General features: G+C 41.4%; 7 protein-coding genes across 14 annotated transcripts in view; 2 read left to right on the top strand and 5 right to left on the bottom strand.

Annotated features, from left to right (window-relative positions):
* Nucleotides 1-2632, bottom strand: part of LOC127062706 (serine/threonine-protein kinase minibrain) — a 49562-nt gene extending 46930 nt beyond the window's left edge. Inside the window, exon 1 of one of the 2 annotated variants that reach the window (XM_050991369.1) lies at nucleotides 415-2632. The gene's annotated coding sequence lies outside the window, so the exon portion shown is untranslated. Of the gene's footprint in view, nucleotides 1-4; nucleotides 393-414 lie in introns of those variants that run through there. The other variant, XM_050991372.1, reaches the window with a different exon arrangement.
* Nucleotides 2633-4451: 1819 nt separating this feature from the next.
* On the bottom strand, nucleotides 4452-13019 carry LOC127062180 (uncharacterized). The gene is made up of 10 exons (XM_050989931.1): nucleotides 12763-13019; nucleotides 12597-12676; nucleotides 12222-12512; nucleotides 10655-12108; nucleotides 8752-9086; nucleotides 7735-8334; nucleotides 6720-7566; nucleotides 6446-6500; nucleotides 6299-6328; nucleotides 4452-6046 (listed from the first exon to the last, which is right to left on the bottom strand). The coding sequence occupies exons 1-10, from the start codon at nucleotides 13017-13019 to the stop codon at nucleotides 5157-5159; spliced, it is 4839 nt and encodes a 1612-aa protein (XP_050845888.1). The 3' UTR covers nucleotides 4452-5156.
* A 117-nt stretch (nucleotides 13020-13136) lies between these two features.
* On the bottom strand, nucleotides 13137-14570 carry LOC127062750 (tRNA 2'-phosphotransferase 1). 2 transcript variants are annotated; one of them, XM_050991449.1, is made up of 2 exons: nucleotides 14137-14258; nucleotides 13137-13730 (listed from the first exon to the last, which is right to left on the bottom strand). In XM_050991449.1, exons 1-2 carry the CDS (start codon nucleotides 14137-14139, stop codon nucleotides 13137-13139), a joined length of 597 nt encoding a protein of 198 aa, XP_050847406.1. In that variant the 5' UTR covers nucleotides 14140-14258. The 2 variants fall into 2 exon arrangements, 1 of the variants encoding a protein (XP_050847406.1); XR_007781188.1 differs by lacking the exon at nucleotides 14137-14258 and adding an exon at nucleotides 14432-14570 and having other exon boundaries at nucleotides 13591-13730.
* On the top strand, nucleotides 14275-14766 carry LOC127062755 (protein PET117 homolog, mitochondrial). Its single transcript, XM_050991457.1, has 2 exons — nucleotides 14275-14500; nucleotides 14565-14766. Exons 1-2 carry the CDS (start codon nucleotides 14409-14411, stop codon nucleotides 14701-14703), a joined length of 231 nt encoding a protein of 76 aa, XP_050847414.1. The 5' UTR covers nucleotides 14275-14408; the 3' UTR covers nucleotides 14704-14766.
* LOC127062754 (protein lin-52 homolog) lies at nucleotides 14755-15761 on the top strand. 3 transcript variants are annotated; one of them, XM_050991456.1, is made up of 4 exons: nucleotides 14755-14904; nucleotides 15060-15137; nucleotides 15240-15332; nucleotides 15414-15761. In XM_050991456.1, the coding sequence occupies exons 1-4, from the start codon at nucleotides 14874-14876 to the stop codon at nucleotides 15545-15547; spliced, it is 336 nt and encodes a 111-aa protein (XP_050847413.1). In that variant the 5' UTR covers nucleotides 14755-14873; the 3' UTR covers nucleotides 15548-15761. The 3 variants fall into 3 exon arrangements, with proteins under 3 accessions (XP_050847413.1, XP_050847412.1, XP_050847411.1); XM_050991455.1 differs by having other exon boundaries at nucleotides 15234-15332; XM_050991454.1 differs by having other exon boundaries at nucleotides 15222-15332.
* LOC127062733 (venom protease-like) lies at nucleotides 15586-17141 on the bottom strand. Of its 3 annotated transcripts, XM_050991424.1 has the most exons (7): nucleotides 16969-17141; nucleotides 16690-16898; nucleotides 16497-16605; nucleotides 16239-16420; nucleotides 16075-16173; nucleotides 15844-16016; nucleotides 15586-15760 (listed from the first exon to the last, which is right to left on the bottom strand). In XM_050991424.1, the coding sequence occupies exons 1-7, from the start codon at nucleotides 17139-17141 to the stop codon at nucleotides 15656-15658; spliced, it is 1050 nt and encodes a 349-aa protein (XP_050847381.1). In that variant the 3' UTR covers nucleotides 15586-15655. The 3 variants fall into 3 exon arrangements, with proteins under 3 accessions (XP_050847381.1, XP_050847379.1, XP_050847380.1); XM_050991422.1 differs by having other exon boundaries at nucleotides 16497-16898; XM_050991423.1 differs by having other exon boundaries at nucleotides 15586-15756; nucleotides 16497-16898.
* A 446-nt stretch (nucleotides 17142-17587) lies between these two features.
* LOC127062720 (PI-PLC X domain-containing protein 1) lies at nucleotides 17588-20685 on the bottom strand. Of its 2 annotated transcripts, none has more exons than XM_050991405.1 (6): nucleotides 19217-20685; nucleotides 18853-19150; nucleotides 18569-18777; nucleotides 18283-18487; nucleotides 17907-18177; nucleotides 17588-17828 (listed from the first exon to the last, which is right to left on the bottom strand). In XM_050991405.1, the coding sequence occupies exons 2-6, from the start codon at nucleotides 19070-19072 to the stop codon at nucleotides 17588-17590; spliced, it is 1146 nt and encodes a 381-aa protein (XP_050847362.1). In that variant the 5' UTR covers nucleotides 19073-19150; nucleotides 19217-20685. The 2 variants fall into 2 exon arrangements, with proteins under 2 accessions (XP_050847362.1, XP_050847361.1); XM_050991404.1 differs by having other exon boundaries at nucleotides 18853-19110.
* Between the last annotated feature and the right edge of the window lie 658 nt (nucleotides 20686-21343).

Raw genomic sequence — 21343 nt, 5'->3', positions numbered from 1 at the left:
TTACCGTAGGAAAGGATCGCGCATAGGAGCGGAGTCGCACGCGCTTCTCCACTCTTCGTTCGATCGTCCACTTCGATACGTATGCCTCGAAATACGCAGCACGATAGCGATTCGTCCGTTGGCAGACCTAACCTCAACTCGACGACGGCGACGGAGACGAGACGACACGACACGACACGACACAGCGACGACGACGACGACGACGGCAACGGTTAGTGCCGCACGAGAGCGCGCGCGTTCCTTCGCCTACGTACGTACGTCGTATATATTACAGAGGAAAACACGCGGTCGGCTTCGCGTACCAGTACGACGAACGGTTCGTACGCGAGCGAGCGAGCGAGCGAGCGTGCGTATGCAGGAAGTAGGAAGAGAGAAGGAAAGATAGGAAAAGGAAAAAAGAAGAAAGGAAGATACCTCGGTGGTGCTCGACGAAGAAGACTCGAGAGGCGTCGTCCACCAGCACCTTGCTTCTTTTTCTTCTTCTTCTCCTCCACTTTCTCCACCTCCACCACCACCACCACCTCCGCCAGTTCCCCTTCGTTCTTTCCTCTCCTCTTTCCTCCTTCGTCGTCTTCCTCTTCTTCCACTAACACACGCGACGACGCTCGAGGCCACGCGCGCCTGTCTCACCGAAATATAATAATAATATAGCACGTATATACGTATGCGCGTGTATATGTGAATAATATATATATATATATATCTTTCTCTCTCTTTGCGAAGCACTTTACCGACGACAACAGCGGCACACTAGCTTGCTGGCAGTGCTGACACTAGGAACGTAAGAAGGGAGGAAAAAGAAAACAAGATGTAAGACGGAGGGGGTGGATCGGACACACGCACGCATACGCACGCACGCACGCACGCACGCACACACGCACACGCAACACGCGGAAGTGGAAAAACACAAGGCGGAGAAAAAGGCGATACGTCGCCACGAAACGCGAAGGAGTCGGACCACGGAAGGCGAACTGTCACACACGCTCGGCCTTCGGACGGTGCTTTCCTCTCTTCTCCCTCCCCGCTTCCTTCGCCACCACCTCCTCCTCCTCCTTCTCCTTCTCTTTCTTTGTCGCACGCTTGGTCAAGGCGCGCGACGCGCACCGAAAGTCCCGATTTCTTCTTCGCTCTCCCTTCCTCCGAACACGACACACCGTTGCGCACACCGTGCTCACTCCTACCCCTCTTGTTTCGCGGCTCTCTTTCTGCCTGCCCGCCCGCTCGCTCGCTCGTTCGCTCGTTCGCTCGTTCGTTCGTTCGCTCGTTCGTTCGTTCTCTCGCTCGCTCGCTCGCTCGCTCGTTCGCTCGTTCGTTCTCTCGCTCGCTCGTTCGCTCGCTTATTCGTTCATTCGTTCGTTCGTTCGCTCGCTCGCCTGTTTGCTTACTTGCCTTTCCTTTTGTCCGATCGAGCCTCGACGAAGAAATAATCAGGTCGTAGCCATGAAATCGAATAACCGTCGGTAGAAACTGTTTCCTTCGATATCGTTCTCCGCCGCTCTATTCCTGTCGCGCGTTAACGTAGCACGTGGACACCTGTGTGTACCTTCGTCGTCGCGTTTAAAATGTCCGACTTCCGTCTTCTCCTTCCACGAACCACGCGACGTCGATATACACGACGAAAACGGCGTGCCGCTGACAGATCGAGCGACTCGGATACGCGACACACGACGACACGACGACGACACGACGACGAGGACACTAGCAAACACGAGTAGCACGCGCGCACGTGGAACTCGCGGGATCTGACGTCAGCGACGTCGACGACGTTGAGACGACGTCGACGATGAAACAACGCGCGTCGCGGAGCCGTTAACGACGTCCTTCCTGCCTGCTTCTTCCAACGCTCGCGCTCGCGCGAGAGAGAGAGAGTGCTAGCGAGGATGGTTCTCTCGCTTCTTTCCTTCTTCCTTGTCCCCCTTCTATCTTCCTCCCTCCCCTCCCCCTCCCTCTATCTCTCTCTCTCTCTCTCTCTCTTCCTTTCTTCGCCGATCACCGACGCACGCGGCGGACACTCCCGAGCGCGACGCGTCTCGTGCCTTCCTTCCCTCGCTTTTCTCGTTGCTACTGCTACTGCTACTGCTACTGCTGCTGCTGCTGCGGCTGCTGCTGCTGCTGTTGCTTCCGATAGCTTTCGGCTTTTGTTGCCGCGTTGCGTTGTTGCTGTCTCGTCGTCGTCGTCGTACTCTTTACGAGAGAACAGACGATATCATCGACGTTGCCTCTCTTTGTTTTTCGTGCGTTTAACGCGCTTCGAAAATTACGATACGAACGATCTCGATGCGTCGTTGTCGAGTGACGTTCACGCTGCTACCGTTATCACTGCTGTTAAAGATGACAACAACAACGACGATAATAATAACGACGACGACGACGACGACGACGACGACGAAGACGACGACGACGGCAAAAAGAGCAAGAAGGAAAACAAAGAGAAGGCGAAGAGGTGTTGTACCGTATCACGTGGTACTCCGCAGCGCACCTTTCTCACCGCGGTGCTTGCGTCGTCTCGAGGAAGGAGCGGAGAGAGAGGAGAGAGAGAGAGAAAGAGAGAGAGAAAGAGGAGAAGATAAAGAGACGGCTCCTCTTCTACTCTCGAGGCGGCGCTCTCTCGCGCGATCACCCGATAGGTTATCGGGCACGAGGAGGTGAAAGATGCAAAAGGAGCGCGAGTGCGAGCGGACGCGCTCGCGCGACGTCGTCCTCTGGCGCCACTGCCGTCGTCGCCGCCGCCGCCGCCGCCGCCGCCGCCGCCGCCGCCGCTACTGCTGCTGCCGAGTGGTGCGCTAGACGTCGGGCAAACACCCCCGCGACACTGCCGCAATGAACTCGCCCGGTTCGAAGGGTCAAAAGCACCGCGGCAAAATAATAACAGAACGCAGCCGCCACCGTCGTGCGCTGACGCCGCCGATGCTGCTGCTGCTGCTGCTGCTGCTGCTATTACTACTACTGCTACTGCTGCTGTTGCCGCTGCTACTGCCGTTAACGATGCTACTGCTCTTCGTAGTAGCGGTAGTTTTGGTCCAGAAACGTCGCGACGATACCCGTTTTCGAAACGGTACGACGTCCGTACGAGAAATACGATGCAACGTGCCGATACCAAGAATACTTCTGTCCTACCAATTTCTTTCCTCCGCTGTCCTTTTCCCTTCTCTTCGGTTTTCTTCGATACAGCGCGTTCGCTTGCACTGACAACGACGACGACGACGACGACGACGATCTCGGTCCAGCTGTCGCACACGCCACTGCTAATCCTAGTGGTGCTTGTTCGCGGCCGCGGCTTTTGGCGGGTTTCCACGAGCGACGAAGACACGAGAGCACACCACTGACACACACACCGCGGCCGCCGTGCATTCACCTCGTCCTCGCACCACGCGCCGCCGCGGCCGGCGTCACCGTCGACGACGACAACGACGACGACGACGACGACGACGACGACGACGGCGACGACAACGACAACGATGACACGCTTCGACGACGAGCCCTTCGGCCGACGATGAGTCTCGCGACACCGTACCCCGCCGTGACGAGGAAGACGAGCGGACGTCGACGAGGACAAACCTTCTTTTTCTCCTTCCTCTTCTCGAGGCACCTCGCGATCCTCCTCCTTCCCTTCCAAATCGACCAACAACACCGCTACCTCCTCCTCCTCCACCACCACCACCTTCTTCTTCTTCTTCTTCTTCCTCTTCCTCCTCCTCCTCCTCCTCCTCCTCCTCTTCTTCTTCTTCTTCTTCTTCTTCTTCTCCTTCTTCTTCTTCTTCCACTTCTACTTCCTCTTGTCGTATTCCTCTCCACGAGTCTCTCGAGTCGCTCCGCCACGCCGCTCTACCTCGACGCGCGCACACCCACCACCACCGTGTACCGAACTCCCGATACGATTTACGTGCGATAGCGCGCCCTTTTACGTCGACCGATTCGCCGGTCGACCCGTACAAAACGCACCACGTTCTCGCCAAAGACACGAGAATCTTACGCCCTAACCGCGGGGACACCGCATCGCTTTCACGGCCGAACATGGAGCTGGATCCATGCCGAATGTTTCCTCGAATTTCCGTCGCGCGGACCGCTGGCGCTAGCGTTCCTCGCTCTTTCCTTTCTTTCTCGTCGAACTCTCGTCTTCCTACGGGACGTCCGAGTTCTACCAACCTCCGTTCGCCTTTGCTCGCGGTCGCTCGGCCGCGTTCGTCCAATCAGCGACCTCGTCCAATCGCGTCCCTTCTCGCGACGAACGCGTCGCAGATTTCCTATTGGTCCGCTCCTCCTTGCCTCCGATTCGTCCAAACGCGCGCGCTACGTGACGTCCGTTCGTCGAAACGTAGACGCGCGCGAATCAAACCGCTTCGAATTTAATTCGATTCTTCGAGATAGGGAACGAGAAGAGAAATTTTGGTACTTGTGCGATCGACGCGTAGATCGATCGCGTAGGGGTTCGTAATGATTGACGAAACGCATAAAGGATCATCGGTGTAAGTGTATATTTGAAAAAACATAATCTTTCCATTGGTAGAAAAGCTAAAAGCTTTTCCTGGCTGTTCCTTCGAACGACATACGATAGCCACGAAAGACGTCGACGCAACCGATTTTTTGCGACGACCGTACGCAAAAGCGATCGGTATGAAAAATGTACTTTTGTTCTTCTCTCGCGCGTTGGCTTTTCGGTAAAATGATATAAAAACAAACGAAAGAGCCGCAAGAATGTAAAAAGAGTCATGGCGAAAAAACGGATTGCGACTCGATGCTTTTCGTAGGCACCGTATTACGGTATTTCTTTTTTTTTTCTTTTTTTTGTGCAGAGCAAGTAAATCGCGTTTCCCCTCTCTGCGCTCGCACTTTTGAAAACTCACGCGCGCACTTCGTCGACGGGTTCGCGTGTCTTTCGCGCGTAGAAAAAATGTTACGCTCGAACTCGTCGGTCGCCGACCGATACAGTTAATCGTTGATACATACGTATACGTATACATACATACATACATACATATATATAACGTACGCGACGACTTTTCTTTTCTTTTCTTTTTTTTTCTTTTTTTCTTAACAACGACACACAGTCCGACTCTTATACCGTTAACCATCGATTTCGTACGTCGGACTGTGCATCCTCGCAGTATAATTGTTTCCAATATATTTACTCTACTACACGTATAATCTATATGAGATTAGAACTTGTGGAAAGCGCATCGTCCGCGATACGGTCTACCTCCCGAATATTTCCCTCTCGTCGCATTAGTCTTCCCTCGCAACGATTTCCCTCTTCCGTACCAATCCCATATCTCTCTTTGGAATGTAAACGTGTCGTCCGAATCTTCCTCGGAATCCTCCAGTTTCATCGGGCTTTCGCCGTGACTACGATCGCTTCTATTCTCGCGAAAATCGTCCATGTTCGTCGAGCGTCTGCAATTCGGCGAATATCTGTCGTAATGATCGCGAAACGATCCCCTGTGACTGGAATAGCTGTCTCTACTTCTCATAGGGGAGTCCATTTTAAAGTTTCTCGATGGATGTTCGGGCGACGGTACGGTTTCGAGATGATGCTCGCGCTCGGCCGACCTTCTGCCAGGCGACGATCCCTTCTTCCACGGACGTTTCTGCGACGAATTGCTCAAGCTCCACCTTAGGTCGTCCGTCTCTCGATGTTTATCTCGTATCTTCCAATCGAGTCTATCCATGATCGATTTCCTTTCCTCTTTGGCGACCTCCTCGATGTCGTCCGGATACACTTGCATCTCGAAATCGACCATATCGACGCGCGCTTCCACGTACTTGGTGTCGGTCTCGATCTCCTCGGTCTGACAAATCTTTTGGTGAGTTTGCACGGCTTGCTTCGTCACGGTCGCGTTGTACTGTTGCACGTCATCCTCCTCCCAATATATCTTGTTCTTGCCTTTCTGCAAGAGTACGGAGTTCGAAGGGTATTCCTCGTACTTGTTGTTACTGTCTCCCTTGTTAGGGTCAAAGAAAAATCTGCCCTTCATTTTTAAACGTGGATCTTCGATCGGAAGTTCACGTAGCGCGTGCTCGCAATGCCGTAGTATTTCTGGCTTGAATCCTGCGATGGAAAAAACAAATTCCACCTACGATTAATAAGAGAGAACACATTGGTCGCGTTTATACTGTATTTTCCCTATCGTTTTCATGCTTCGCGAGCGTTTCTCGCACGCGCGACGGTGCCTTTCGTTTCGCTTTCTTTTTCTTTCTTTCTTTCGTAAAGCCTCGTAACACCGTGGCGACATACCCGTCGATCGAACGACACGAAACGCGATCGGAAGCGCTTTAATATCGTTAACGTTAAGATTCTCACCTGGATACAAGACCGGAGGACTAGACGAATCTAAAGGATATAAAAAAGAAAATGCAAGGGTATTAATACATCGTGTCAACTCGTACGAACTGAGATTGATTCACAAATTCGTTAGATCGCAAAATAAAGAAAAGCTCATACTCGCACCTTTAGCGGAAACAGACGCTTCCAGTAGACTGGACAAGCTGGTCTTTTCGAATTGCTGCAAGTTTAAATGCAAAGTGATCGATTAATAGCTTCTCCGGATATGAAACAGAAACGGGTTTTAGTAGGTGTGATATATGCGTGTTGTGTGAATGAATACGTCGGACGAATGCGTCGCCGCGTTATCGTTGGCAACGACGATTTCGCGCTCGTCGAAGATCTCGAACGAACGAACGAACGAATGAAATATTATCGCTATGATACATAAAGTGTTTACTTTGGTATCGGAGATGACGGGCGGTTCGGGAGTCTTCAAGCGTTCTTCGCGAGGCTGGAATCCGTTGTGCGAGGATAGCGACGGCCTACGGTCTTTGTAGTTTGGAGAAGAAGGCGGAAGGACCACGGACGCGTTGGAGGGCTTGCCGGCGTTGTTGGATGGGTCTAGGTGCGAGACGACCGGAGGTAATCCGTGTTGCGGAACGTATCCCATGACCTGGTGATCCATCGTTCCTGGTGCAGGCACCGGCTGTGGGGTGGCTTGTTGCGGCGTCGGTAGTAGGGCAGTTCTGGGTCCCGTTTGCGTCGTCATTCCCGCGTTCGTTTGTACCGCATTGTGATTGTACATCACGGGTCCGGAGGAATAGTGAGCGGGTGGCATCGGATGTAAAGAAGCGGCGTCGAAGCCCATAGACGGCGGGGGTGCGGGAATATCGAAATTGATGAATTGCGGCACACCCGACGGCATCGGCAGAACGGAAGGCGGTGGAGGCGGTTGCGGTGGTTGCGCCGTCGTCGGTGGCCCACCCTGATGCATGTAAGGCTGCGACAACGGTGCTCGAACTTCCGCCTCCTGCGTGTACACAGGCGCGTTCATGATCGGCGATATCCCTTCCATCGACGACGCCGATATGTACGTAGAATTCGATATCATCGCTTCGTTTCGCAACTGCCTCGCGAGTTCGTTGATGAAGGGCGATCGTTTCCTGGTACGTCGTTCCAACGACCTGCTGCGCGTACGACTTCGACGTCTTGGACTGTACCTCCTGTTGATCGGCGAACGGGACCTTCTTCGGAAACGTTCCATGCTGCGACTTCGTTGCCGATCACGAGATCGACTTCTTCGTCTTGACAATTCAAAGTTACAATTTAAATATTCTCCCTTTGTTCTAAACTACTCGTGGTATTACGATAAAGCCCCGCTTACTCGATCGTATCGCGCAAGATCGCGATCGTATGGGGATCTATCTGTACTAACGTATTTTTCTATATAGAAAGTATGCGTGTTCTCTTACCGTTCGTGCATTTCCGTTCTTCTCCTATGTCGTTCGGCGCTCCATCTTCTATCCGCGCTCAATCTTCGTTCCCAACTTAATCGCCTGTACGGACTTCTTCGTCTCTCGGGCGATAATACGAGAGGACTTCTACGATCGCAATTTATCCTCGGCGAACTTCTCCTTTTTTCCGGGCTCATTCTGAACGGACTTCTACGACGGACAGGACTCAAAATTCTTCTGTGCGGGCTTGCTCTGAACCGATCGTAACTTTTTCTACGTACTGGACTTAACTTTGCTCTTTCCGGACTTCTACGACGTTCTCTACTTCTTCGACTACGCATTTGTACTCGTTCCTCGTTTTGCTTATCCGTGATACTCTGAATAGCTTCGCTTTCGGTGCCCGGTGGTACCACGTTGTCCGAATCGAGCAGGTGTTTTATGGCTTTTTCTTTCTCCGCCAACAACTTACTCTCGTTGTCCCTTTTCGTACGCATTTTATCTCTCTCTATGTCCTTTGTGCTCTTAGAAGGGTCTCGCCGAATCTCCTCGCGTTTCTTTTCCTCTCGTTTTGGTTTCTCACGACTGTAAGACCGTTTACGTTCTCTGCGATAGCGCTCCCTATAATTATTTTTTCCATCACTCTCTGCTGAATGTCACTGGCTTGCAATAACTGAGACATAACTTCTTTTTAACTATGTATGTGTTTTTTCTTTCCTCTTATTTTTTATTTCTTACTTTTATTTTACTTTTTATTTTTTATTTCTTATCTTTATTATTACTATCATTATTATTATTATTATTATTATTTTTTTTTTTTTTTGATATATATATATATATTTATAAACAAAAAAGACAAAAGAACAAAACATGTATCGTATGTAGAGATCACAGGCAACGATACCGATTATTACCTACCAAATCGTTGAAGCGACGTTCTCTCAATGCCACGGAAACAATACGTTAAAGGTAGTAGAAGATCGAAGCTGATACTTATAATTAAGGAAACATCTTTCTTAATAAAGTAAGAATCGCTACCTAGATGGTTGCCTTTCTTCGTGCTCTTTAATTCGAGGCTTTTGCTCCTCGCGATTCCTGTCTTCCTCTCCTTCCCAAGCGTCGACGACATTGAGACCTTCCATAAAGTCGTCGTCTAAGAACTCTTGCAGTTCTTCATCTGGTATCTCCTTGAGACCTTCGATGGCACGTTGCACGTCTTCGTTGGTACTCTTGATGATAGACTCTTTTTTCACAACGGTAGATTGGTGTTCTTGCGACGTATCATCAGCTTCGCTATCGATCTCCTTTTTAATGGTAGTCGTATAAAACTCTTCCATCTTGGCGACATCACTCATTTCGCTTAAAAACTGTAATTATTCTGTGAGGTTTCAGTTTTTCAAACATAGGAGAATACGAAAGGTCGGTATCTTTTGAGAAGCTTCTTACGTTTATTAAAATTTAACTGTATTTAAGACAAAGACAGGCAAAGCATAACTGTTATAAATAGTACATACTTATTTATAATAGATACAAAGAGAATAGCTACATGAAAATATACACGTCTATAATCTTCGGTAAGCATCGTTCAAATACGTTAAAAGAAAATCAGGATTGGTAACTGCAAAGTACACCAAGCGTAAGATATTAAAACGTTTCGGTGTGAACCTTTCGAGCTTTAATTCGATATATCTCTACTCTTCTTTCACATTATTCATTAAGCATAAAACCCATCAATGGCTCGTTACTCGCTGCTGCGTTAAATTTCTGATCTCCGGATCTGTTCAACTATTCATGCATTCACATTGTCAGACATATTTTTCTGATAAGCTACATAAATAGGAATTTAATGCGATTCAAAAAAGGTAACATGCTTTTCACTGCTAGAAACGAGCGCAATCGTAATTAACTCACAGCCGAATATATCTGTCTTTATTTTGTTTCTCTGGTGCATGAATCGATATTGTTTTTGTATATACCTATCTTAATCCCAACGACGATATCGTGTAAAAATGAGACGTAATGATAAATCTAACTAAACAATCGCCAATTCATATTCTTTCCTAGATTTTACAACACTAATATTAAATACTCCAAATCCGAAGAATTAAAAACACGACAAATACTCGACACATTACTAACCCGCCATTTTGATTACCAATACAAGAAATCGAACCAACTAATCTTCGGCTCGAGCTAGTGTTTTATATGATCAACGTCCGATTCTTTATTTCCCTATAACTCTTCGTATACATGATCATCATCGGTGTCAATGACAAACTTTCTTTACGTCAAATTATTTATGCTTATCAATAAACTTTTATTCATAAGGAATTGAAAGAAGTAAATATTCATATTTATTATGATCAAAGGATCGGTTTGATCCGTTTTAATTTACAAATCAATACGATTCGAATTTTCTTGAAGTTTAAATATGCCGATACACGCATTCATACAATTCTTACGCACGATTGCTGATCGACGACAAGACTGACGACTCTTTCCATGATTCGTTTCTTATCGACGCATATTTTTCTCGGCAAAAAAAAAAAAAGAAGAAAAGAAAAGAAAAAAGAAAAAAGAAAAAAGAAAAAAGAAGAAACAGCAAAAAAATCTCAGTCTCGATTCTTTTGGCGGAGAGAGAACAAATGGAAAAAAAAACATCTATACATGAATTATTATACTTGCGTAGAAAAATAATCTTTTTAAACACGCTAGATATTAAGAAAATAAGATATGTATATGTGTCAATTGACAATTATTGTGTTTTGTTCTATTTAGTTACTTGTAAACTTTTTCAATATATCAATATCATGATCAACTGAATGAAATAAGGCAATCGCTGTCGGAATATTTGGTCCTTCCCATCACCAAATTCCTTCGCATTATGGAGTTTCAAAGGTTTACTTTTATTGATACAATCGAGCATAATAGATGTTACTTAGTACTGCTTCTCATGTTGTAGCATATGCAATAAAGTATTCATAGCAATTCTTCGTATTTTGTCTCTAACTGCGTATCCAAACTCCTTAAAAAGTTTCGCTCTACTATTCTTGTTAATCAGTTCTAATTGGACGTGCACTGGGTTCTCTTTCTTCTCAAATTTACATATAAAGTCTAGTTTTACTTCTCTGAGACGACCTCTTTTACGGTTCTCTTCTAGTACGTTGTCCGATATGCTTGCTTCTCTGTCCAAGGCGCTCATGCTTGGATTTGGATTAACTGCACCGGCTTTTCTATTGGACCATATACATTTGGTTCCCACACAGTGCAACAAAAACTGCTTATGTTCTTTTGTATGTACATCCGACAGGATTTCAATTTTTTGTTGCTTGGCTTCTTTGTCGGCAGAAAGTACTTCTACTTTTAGTTTATACACTTTTTCAAAGATGTCTTTTACTAGATTGAATACTATAAAATACCAATTATCTCTTTTGTATTGCTCTTTATTAATTATGTCCTCGCGCTCTTCGAAATTATCTGGCAAACCGATACTCAGATATGGTCCAGCATGTATTGCTATAACTATCTGTATATTGTCGTTATTTGGTTTAGATACGGATGTAAATAGATATTCTAAAAGATTTTTGTAATTGTCCACACGCTCCGACGTACAAAGGTCCGCGCCCACTTTGCAATATTCTTGAAACAATGTTATGGTTCGTTGCGACGTAGAGGCGGCAACATTACGATTTAATTCAATCGGGTCTTGAATGCAAACGAATTTACCAATGTCAAGCTTAAGATCTTCCGTTATTGCAATTTCTTTATACCGTGCCATATAGTTTGGCAACTTGTCTACTTCGATGAATTCCTCTTTTGTATGAGATATACCATCCCAGGGACAGACGACGTTCGTTTTGAATTGAAAATTAATGTAGTATTCGAAAAAACCTAGCAGAAGTTGAGGTATGTTGTTGCTGTTGACAATTGCTGGCGATACCATATTCTCATCAAAGTTTACTTGCCAACCGTTAACAATTTTTGGTACGCACGTTTTCTGAAATTCCTTTAAAGGCGGAAGTATGCTTGGCTCTGCTTGTTGCAGATAAAAAATGATCAACATTATTAGCGCATAATTAGATATCTTTCCACAACCGGATATTTTACATTGTCTTGCCCAATACTTTATAAGAATCATTAATGGCTTTAATCTCATGTCAAGCGATAGGCAGTGTTTTATTAGATCACTGTTATATATGCCAAAACCATTTTTAAAGGAAATATCGCAGGAGATCTTTGTTGGGACGTGATAAAACTTTATAATAGGAGTTTTCGCTTTCAGTATTGGCACTATGTCGGTGAATACATTGTTTATCTTGTACATGATAGATTTTACTTCTTTAAATACCTTCCTCATTGTCCAAGGACTATTTTTACTTTCACATATCGGCACGCCTGTAAGAAGTACAAGTCGATAGCGTTAATTACAATTAAAGATATATTTCACTAGTATCGCATTAATTGATCAATAATTTAACTAGCTCGCCAAGTTTACTAGTTAAGTTTACCAATATCCATATAGATGTCCAAGTCGCATTCCTTAAATCCTAGTCCTGTCTGCGTAGATCCAAATCTATACGTTTGACAATTAGGAAATACGGATGCAAATATAAGACTCAAAGATTTACAGATATTTTCATATCGTGTCTCAACCTCGGCATTGCTAAGAAGTACTGCATTCAAAAATGCAGCGAGCTGATTGTCAAACGTAGTTTCTTCCTCAAATATAGTCTTTATAGAATCGTAATCTATAACTTTCGCTACCTCGGTTGGATTAGCGTTGCACATCTTCTTTGGATCTTAAAATAAATAATTGAAATTATTTCGTTAAAGGCATACTGAAATATACGCGATAATAGTATGATACAATATATACAACGTACTGTTCAATGTTCTTCTTTTAATATCCAATTTTGTTTTGTTTATCCAGATAGGATTGTTTAGTAAGTAGTTCACGGGTTCTCTAATAAAAGGAAAGAAAAGAAGGTAACGTATTCAGAGTATTTGACTAAATAATTAATACAGACGATTGCTGAAACTTTTCCATACCTCTTATTAAACGTTATAATAGCATAATTCGCTCCAATTTTGTAACTGTCTATGGAGCCGAATTGTAGAAAAAACTCGATTAATTTACATGCAGTAAAATATCTTGGTATAGGAGAAACAAATATAGAGTTTTCAAGGATCTTCTTTTGAAATTCTTTTTGTTGATAATTTTTTAAATGTTTCTTGCCTGTTAAGTGAGTTCTAAATGCATAATCGTTATTTAATTGTAAAGAACAAACTTCGCAATAAGTTGCCATTATTTAACAGTTTTATAATATTACAGTTTATGTATACTGAAATATATATATCTCATATAGGTACGTATCTGTACAGGTATGCAATTTTTTTTATGAAATATTTTATATCTTACAGATTTAATATAAATTCAATATCTTTCCATTCGTTGAGTAAACTTTTAAAAAATATTTTTTTTCTATAATTCCTTTGTCATTACCAGCGCAAAGGATTATTTCATTTTCAGATTCGAAAAATTTCAATCCGTCTCTTTTTGCTTTTTCAAAATCTATGTAAATATAAACGTCCGCACTTTTCCTCAATCCACATGTGAAATCTAATCCTTTCGAAAAATGAATATGATTTCTTCTCATGCAAGATAAACCTTTTAATTTTATATTTTCCCAATTTCTATAATATGTACCGTGTATTATATCAAAATCAACATGATCAAGCGGCTTTAAGGACAAATTATCGATTTCGTTTATAGAATGACCTTGAGTAGCTTTAATTTCCCAAGTACCATTATTCTCGTTAAGTACGAATCTTTTCTTATCGTTGGTCTCTACCACTTTCTTTATATCTTCTAGGGTACACCCGTGTAAAGTTTTGGATAAAAGTTGATCTACCGGTACAAATCCGTCTGCCTTGATCGATAATCCTTCTTTTATGGCACCGTGACGCAGCAAATACGATAGTTTTTTACTGAGACGGGTATAATCCTTATTATGTGCCTGTAAATAACGTAAAATTATTTTCCTACCATTTGCACTTTTCTACTTAACTACGATAATAATTATCAAAACTTTTAGCTTTAAAAATGTCTACATACATATGATTACACACAACAGGCATGCAATATACATGATCATACTATTGTAAATTAACAAACATTATATAATACTAACAAGATTTGTTACAGTATATCACAGTAATTAATATTCAGTCGTTAAATTTTGCAGATCGTACAACTATCATTATTTTATCGTTATTAATTTATATATTATTGTCGCCACCAATTAATGGTCTCATGCATGTACATTGCATTGTAATGTGTTTGAAGATGTACGATGACACTTAATTCTTTATAAGCATTGCAAGATAAAAATTATATAAATATGTAAAAGTCAAACTAATCACCATGTTCGCGTGTTATTTTGTAACTAAAAATGATAAAAAAGCAGCGATGTTATTACCGAGTTAATCAAGGAATTACTTCTCGAATAATTTTCTTTGTGTATCACGTTGTGTATATACGATATTACCAGAGAAATAACAATGTTTATGTATCGATTAGATCGGCCGACGTCGATTGGTCGATTGTTTTTGTTTAACGACACTCGATAATTTCCGTTTGCGATTGTTACAAGGAGAATCTTTATGAAATAAGACGGTAAAAAAGAAAGAAAAGAATGTCAACGCTTGCCAAACTCACTTTCGCAACATGTTGTCTAATATCTGTCAGTATAATAGGATATGTACATTACAAACAACAATACGACAGGTAATATAACTTATTAATATATTTTCTCGATTGGAGGTTATATGCATTCGTTTTACTTTTTTAGAGAATTACTTCACGAGGGTGTATTGCGAGATATCGAACGACAACAGCGCCGAAAAATAGAGAATATCTATAATCTTCAACAACAAATAGAATTAACCAGAGAGTTGCGAAAACACGTTACGAACGAGGGCAATTCTTAATCTACGTTTCTTCTCAAATATTATTTATGTTTTTAGTAAGAATAAAACTTATAAAAAGGTGTATTTTCGTGAACGTGTATTTTCATCCTCAATCTCGTTTACATTATCGATGTTACTTCTAATTTTGTTTACTTTATCGAATGAACATTTGAATTGCAATTACTAACAATATGGCGACGGATGAACCTGTGGACCAAACAGGTACGTATTTTTTCTTTTTTCATCTATCGACGTACTATTCTAGTATTTGGTTGCATTTATGAAAATATCAAATCTGTAAATAACATTGCGTGATATAAAAATCACAAAGAAAAATTGTTCACTCTGGTATTTATCTTTTATCTTTTTACGGATAGATTTGACTTGCGTAGAGGAGAGTCTTATGAGCTTAGAAAAATTAGATCGAGCATCACCGGATTTATGGCCAGAGCAAAGTAAGTTGATCTCGCATAATTATTAATCTTAACTATCAGGTATTGTTTATTCCATTTAAAAGCATAAAATATCATATATATTAGCGACCGATGAAGTTCCAGGTGTTAACGAGTTTGTAGCTCAAAATTCACCGCAGTTGGAGCCAGCTACTTGGGCGTCCGGCTTAACGGCGGATGATCTAAACCAGTTACACCGTGAGTAGACGACAAAATTGATAGGTAGAAAAGTTTAATTACGTAACGTGCCAATGCGTATCTACATCACTTTTATTATAGAATTGGGAAATTTAACCATGACGGGACTCATATCGGAGGTCAAGAAATTACACGACTTGGCTTATCAACTTGGTATGGAGGAGGCCAAAGAAATGACTCGTGGCAAATATTTAAATATATTTAAACATAAATGATAGAAGGAGTTCTTGAGATATGGATGGAAACGAACAAATGTAACATATGTATGTATTTCAAGTAGACTTTAAGCTAAATCAAATTGTAAGTATTCTTGTATAAAGCATCTAAAGATTTTCTAAAAGCCATCTTGCGTATTTTTGTACATCTACGAAAACCAACGGTGAATTTGATTTCTCATCGCAATTTGAGCCATAGGATAGAATTCCTACCTAGGGGCATAAAGTAGATTATTTAGAAACGTAACTTTACGTATTATGAGTATATGTTGACGAGTAAGAAATAATCGATATACCAAAAAATATGTATCGCTGTATTTATACAATAGAGGACTTCCATTGTAAGCCGAACAAGGTTCTGTTTCTCCGCTAGCGCACAATTCCACAGAGTATCCTTGATTCAGAAAGTCCCAGCAGTTTTGTTTAGGTAACAATGTCATTTTTAATTCTTGTTGCATAGTCGACAAATCTGAAAGAAATTTACAACGTCGAAACGACCATTTTTTTCTTCTGCTTTTTTCAAATACCTTTTTGATTCGATAATTTACCCCAGCCAATTAACACGGTATTTGAACCGGCTTTAACATAAATTTCTCTGGGTAATAGACAAACTGGTTGCGCTGTTACTGCGTATAAAGATTTGTTATTGATCATAAGAAACGAATTTATGAATTTATACGTTTATATTTACCTTCGAAGTGAATAGGTTTCTCCAAATGAATTAGTGCTATGTTATTTGCAAAAGTGTCTGCACAGTAATTTGGATGTTTTATTATATAGGATATATTGTAAAGTTGAACGTTGCGACCACAAAATAAGGGATTACAGTCTGGATCCGTTTCGGTATTAAATTCTCCGATGGCTACAGCGTACCTATTAAAAAAAGAATAACGATGAAACGTTTAATACAATTTACTCTACTGAAATTACATCAAGTATCTCTGGATACAATTTGTATATTTGAGAATTAGCAAGTGCACAGGAAGCTGTCGTTATAACTGTTCTCTCGTTTATAATCGTACCGCTGCAAGGATATTTCATGTTTCCTTTTTGCAAATCTACAATTAAATGAAATAGGATTAAAATAGAAATTTGAAGTGCGCCGTATTGATGTGGCAACGATCGATAGATAGTATACTTACTTATGAAACCTATTCTAGCTAAGAAAGGATAAGTTCCAAAAGTATCAATGTTATTTTTAATAAGGCTTTTACCACATTCGCAATTCGATTTTGACTCTAGAAGTGATCTTATATTTTGTTCGGGTGATAATGGCCTAGAAGAGTAACTCGATACATCGCAACACACTTTCGGTCTTAGTGCAGAATAATCGCATATCGATTGACGAAAACTGTAATCAAGTTTATAAGGCCTTTACACAAGTTCTTCTTTATCAAAAGGCATCGAATATACCTTTCTACCTGTGTATTGGAAGTTCGTTCCTTTTCATGAGAATCGCCTTATCTGGACAATATTCAAGAAACGTACACTGTTGGTTGTTTTGACAGAAAAAGTTATTGCCTATCGTAGTAGCAACTCGATTCGAAAGTAGCAATGTCACAATCGATATACGTGTCATTAACTGTACATACATTTTGCTCTTTTACTTATTATCTCAACCAAGGAATTGGTGCTGCGACAAACAAGCTTATTTTTTGTTCCTATCGACAACCGTCATTATCCGTGACAAACGATGAACTGATATCTCGCAACGTACGACCACGACTTACTATTTCCATTAGTCTCCTTGACGGTATTGTTATTTCTTCTTCCGGCGGAAATTTCTTTGTCACGCAGAAAGTACATGTATTATATGATTCGTTTTTTTTTGTTTGAGATAAAACGAGGCAAAAAAATGATCTAGTCGAGTTAAAATCGTTCATAACAGAAGACAGGAAAAATAGGATATGCCTATTTTCAATATAGGATGCGCCTAAATCGCGAATTCGTTCGCAATTTGTGAGAAAAAAATGAGGTATTATGATCAAGCGGAACCAGTAGACGATAGGATCCAAGATTAAATATATTTCTATACTGTTTTTAACAGTTGGAGTTTCGTCGATCATTCCACTCGATAGAAGTCTCGACGATGCCAGAACCTCTTACAAAGTCAACCGCGACGATGTTAGCTGTACGTTGCCATTTCGTTGCATACCAACTCGTGACATTGGCATTGACTCTATCGGCCATTCGACGAAGACCTCCCAATCTGTTTAAAATCACGTCCCACGTATTAGGCGTCAATTCCGCCATCGCGGATCTTGGCGTTGTTTTGTTGTCCCTGAAAGGAAGATACCAAAATTGTAGGTGGTCAAAATCGGAGTAAAGAGAAAATTTGTCAAGATCAAGGATCTTTTACCATTGACTCGACGTTTCGATGCGATTGAGATAACGATATAGATCGTCGATCGTTCGAACGTTACCCCACTGATGGGTAACGCAAGGCCAAAGGCTTTCGTAAAAGCTGACAATTTGTTTTTCATCGTAACCGATAATCAGTCTCCTTTTCGAGGACCAAATCGCATTCAATGTTGTGAACCAACCGGTTTTGTAAGGTAAATAGTAACCCATAAATTGTTTCTCCAAATATTTAACGAACTGCTGGTGTATGGACAAGTTCTTATGAAATCCTGTTGAAGTCAGGCACGTGTCCCATATTAAGACGATTAACAGGTGTTCGGTTAAATTATTTTTTTCGCGGTTTACATCGACACCTTAACATCAATAATAATTACCAACTGGAAATTCTTGAACGTCAAAGATCACGATCTCCTCGGTATTATCGAGAAATTCTTTCACTTGCTCGATGATGATTCGTAATGGCATCAACTGTACGATTCCGTGATTAGCCCACCAGATTTCGTTCGTGCGAGGATAATATCCAACTCGAATGTCCAAGTATCGTACTCCGTATATCAATTGCGCGAGTACGTCTACGTCCTGAAAGCTATGAAAAATCTCGAATGTTGCTCGGATCGGACGTAAAGAAGATTTATAATCGACCCGCGAATCCATCTTCACCTGCGTTATAACGTATTTCTCAATAATGTCTTCTCGATCGGCCCGTTTGTGGATCGCATAGGACGCCGAATCGTGCGTGCCTGGTAAAAATATTTTGTTCATTTTAAGAGGACCTAGAATCTCTTTCCTCTCGGCCATCCAATTGGGGCGAGTTTCGAGACAATTCACTTTCCTCAGGGTACCATTCCTCAGCCAAGCAACGTAATACTCTAAATACGAGCACACAGGTGACATTTTAGTCACGATAAAACAAAAAAAAAAAAAATCATTTTTTCAAAACGTACCGAGACATTGCCTACGATAGGTCAAATTCGTAGTAGGCAGATATTCGGCCTGAATTCCTGTACCCTTTATACCACTCGACGATTTTGGTTCCAAAATGAGAATCGGTTCGGATCCATTCGCTGGATCATCCCTGTAAAGTGCGATCCTGTCGCTATCCGTTCGATACTTTGGATGATTCCAATAAACTTCGAGTTCGCGAATCATCGACTCCGACATCATCGGTGAGATGATCAAGCCGACGTGAGATTCTTGAAAATCTGCTCAAATCGAACGTACGAAATCGAGTCTGTTCTTTTTCTAACATAATCATTAAAGCAATTTATTGTAAACAGAATATCTATAACGTTATAACGATTAAATTACCATCTCCGTTGTCCAAGCTACACGTCTCCTTCGTCCTTACTTTCAAAATCATCGAAAGGTATATGACGATTAAGACGATCACTTTTGTCCACATTTTTTCTTGATCCTTCTATCGATCTAAACTTATTTTATCCGATTATTCTCGATGTTTTGCGTATCGCTCGTGTAACGTGCAACCGCAAGGAAAGTGTTTCAATCGAAGTCCTTCCCTCCACGATTTCGTTACAAAACGTATCGTTACGGAATTAACGACGGTATACTCTAAAAGGAAAAGACTAATTTCTTCGTTCTTCTCAAGTTCAAGTTCGTTCGAGAGAAAGACGAAAAGATTCTCTTTGATTATTTCTTTCTTCTTTCTTTTTTTTTATTCTTTTTTGTTATCCATTCAAGTAGCTCCGGATCGACGACGATAACTTGGTTCGCGTGTTTCCTCGTGAAGACTAACGGCGTGAGACCTACTTATTAGCGCGGTTACGACAGTCAGAATAAAACGTCTTGAGTTTCTATTTGAAAATGGTAGACAAGTTACATATCGTGACCGACGTGCTAGCATAACTCGACTAGAATGCTTGCTTCGTATCCGCGTTTGCGTTCATGCGTGAAAGATCACCGAAAGATGTTAACGTTGTTTATTTATCTTTAACACCGCTCTCGAAAGAATCTTTGTTTACGTTTCGATATCCGTTCGGCGAATGAAACTTGCGAAACGGAACATAAAAAGAAATTTTTTTGTAATCAAATAGCGTTGAATTATTCTTCTCTCTCTTCTTTTTTTTCCACAAAGATCGGTTTTTTTCTCCTTATCGATATTTAAAATTTCAGATTTATATTAAATTATTTACGTTTACGACACATCCTATCGACGAACGAAAATTATGAAACTGGACATAGAAATAATTTTTGTAACCGAATGGTGTACATTTTTTTCTTTCTTATCCTTAATTAATAATAATAAATCCTTATCCCATATCGAAACTCTGTTCTTACTATGTTTATTATATAATATAATTAAAATTTCGTATGTATTTTAAAATACGTACCAATATCAATAGAAATCTTTATAGAATTCTTAGCACGTTCCTCTATCCTAGTATAGTCGATGTGATAAATAAACTGACGACGTCAGCAAGCGATCGCGTCGAAAGAGAAAGGAAAAAGGGAGACGAAGGATGCGATCGACATTTTGAATGTTTCGTAACGAAGTCACAAAAGAAGATAATGATAAACGTTATTTCTTCTTTTCTTTCCTTTTTTTTTTGCATCGATCGAGAAGAGTACCGAAATAAAATAGATTTCCTTAACGATAAAAAGAAATACTACGGAACAGCTTTCTAAACGCACAACAGTACAATGCACGATTCTCGTTCGCTTATCGCACGACTTATGGCAGTTGCATACAACAACACTAGACGTACGATGATTGTGCGATAATCTCGACTTCGAACTGTACGTATGTAAATGCGGAAGTGGAAAGTCAGAGGTTTTTCTTTCTTTTTTTTTTTCATGTATTGAATCTCTTCGAAAAAAATCGACTCAATGCATTCGAATCGAACATTTCAACAAGGGATAAGATTGATAGCGATCGATCTTATATAGAAGATATGAAATCGTGCGATATACATAATTTGTTCGGGCTTTTAAACCTTCTTTATTTATAAAACTGGAAAAAAAGAAAACTTTTACGAGAGTAACAAACTTTTGGCTTATGTGACTAGTTGTAATACTCAGCGGCAATACTAAATTAGTGCAATGTTAGGTATGTACATTCGTGTGTTCGTGTATTTTTCCTTGTGTATGTGTCGGTGTGTATTTTTTTGTTTGTTTTATTTATATATATTTATATATATATATGTATATATACACACACATACATGTATGTATATATATATATAGAGATCGATCGAGAAAAATTTTTTTCAAGTCTGCCTTTTACGAAGAAAGTCGTATTCATTTCATTCTTCTTGTTTTACATAACAAATCTGTGCGCGATTTTGTTACGTAACTCAAATAAAAAATGAAATCGTTGCGAAACAACGTCGACATTCCTTTGAACACTTTCCTCGTCGATCAAATTTATTGGATAAATCTAGTCACTAAACGTACGTACGTATGTATTTAATGTTAAAA

This window comes from Vespula vulgaris, chromosome 3 (assembly GCF_905475345.1).
Source record: "Vespula vulgaris chromosome 3, iyVesVulg1.1, whole genome shotgun sequence".
In the NCBI taxonomy this organism is placed as follows: domain Eukaryota; kingdom Metazoa; phylum Arthropoda; class Insecta; order Hymenoptera; family Vespidae; genus Vespula; species Vespula vulgaris.
Note: the sequence above shows the minus strand (reverse complement) of the source record. Positions and strands in the feature narration are given on the sequence as shown.

Bases quoted from the DNA above. Each gene is read 5' to 3' on its own strand.
- LOC127062720 (XM_050991404.1), bottom strand. From the start codon at position 19,310: ATGTGGACAAAAGTGATCGTCTTAATCGTCATATACCTTTCGATGATT. The intron at 18,778-18,852 runs GTACGTTTTGAA...GCTCGTATTTAG, and splicing joins CTATCGTAGGCAATGTCTCG to AGTATTACGTTGCTTGGCTG. The intron at 17,829-17,906 runs GTAAAAGATCCT...TCTTCCTTTCAG, and splicing joins ATCGAAACGTCGAGTCAATG to GGACAACAAAACAACGCCAA.
- LOC127062755 (XM_050991457.1), top strand. From the start codon at position 14,409: ATGTCAACGCTTGCCAAACTCACTTTCGCAACATGTTGTCTAATATCT. The intron at 14,501-14,564 runs GTAATATAACTT...TTACTTTTTTAG, and splicing joins TACAAACAACAATACGACAG to AGAATTACTTCACGAGGGTG.
- LOC127062754 (XM_050991454.1), top strand. From the start codon at position 14,874: ATGGCGACGGATGAACCTGTGGACCAAACAG. The intron at 15,138-15,221 runs GTAAGTTGATCT...CATATATATTAG, and splicing joins GGATTTATGGCCAGAGCAAA to CGACCGATGAAGTTCCAGGT. The intron at 15,333-15,413 runs GTGAGTAGACGA...CTTTTATTATAG, and splicing joins TGATCTAAACCAGTTACACC to AATTGGGAAATTTAACCATG.
- LOC127062733 (XM_050991422.1), bottom strand. From the start codon at position 17,141: ATGTATGTACAGTTAATGACACGTATATCGATTGTGACATTGCTACTT. The intron at 16,421-16,496 runs GTATCCAGAGAT...TTTTTTTAATAG, and splicing joins AATTCTCAAATATACAAATT to GTACGCTGTAGCCATCGGAG. The intron at 15,761-15,843 runs GTATATCGATTA...TTATGCCCCTAG, and splicing joins ACAGCGATACATATTTTTTG to GTAGGAATTCTATCCTATGG.
- LOC127062180 (XM_050989931.1), bottom strand. From the start codon at position 13,019: ATGGCAACTTATTGCGAAGTTTGTTCTTTACAATTAAATAACGATTAT. The intron at 8,335-8,751 runs GTAGCGATTCTT...AAATAATTATAG, and splicing joins GAAGAAAGGCAACCATCTAG to GGAGCGCTATCGCAGAGAAC. The intron at 6,501-6,719 runs GTAAACACTTTA...TTAAACTTGCAG, and splicing joins CCGTCATCTCCGATACCAAA to CAATTCGAAAAGACCAGCTT.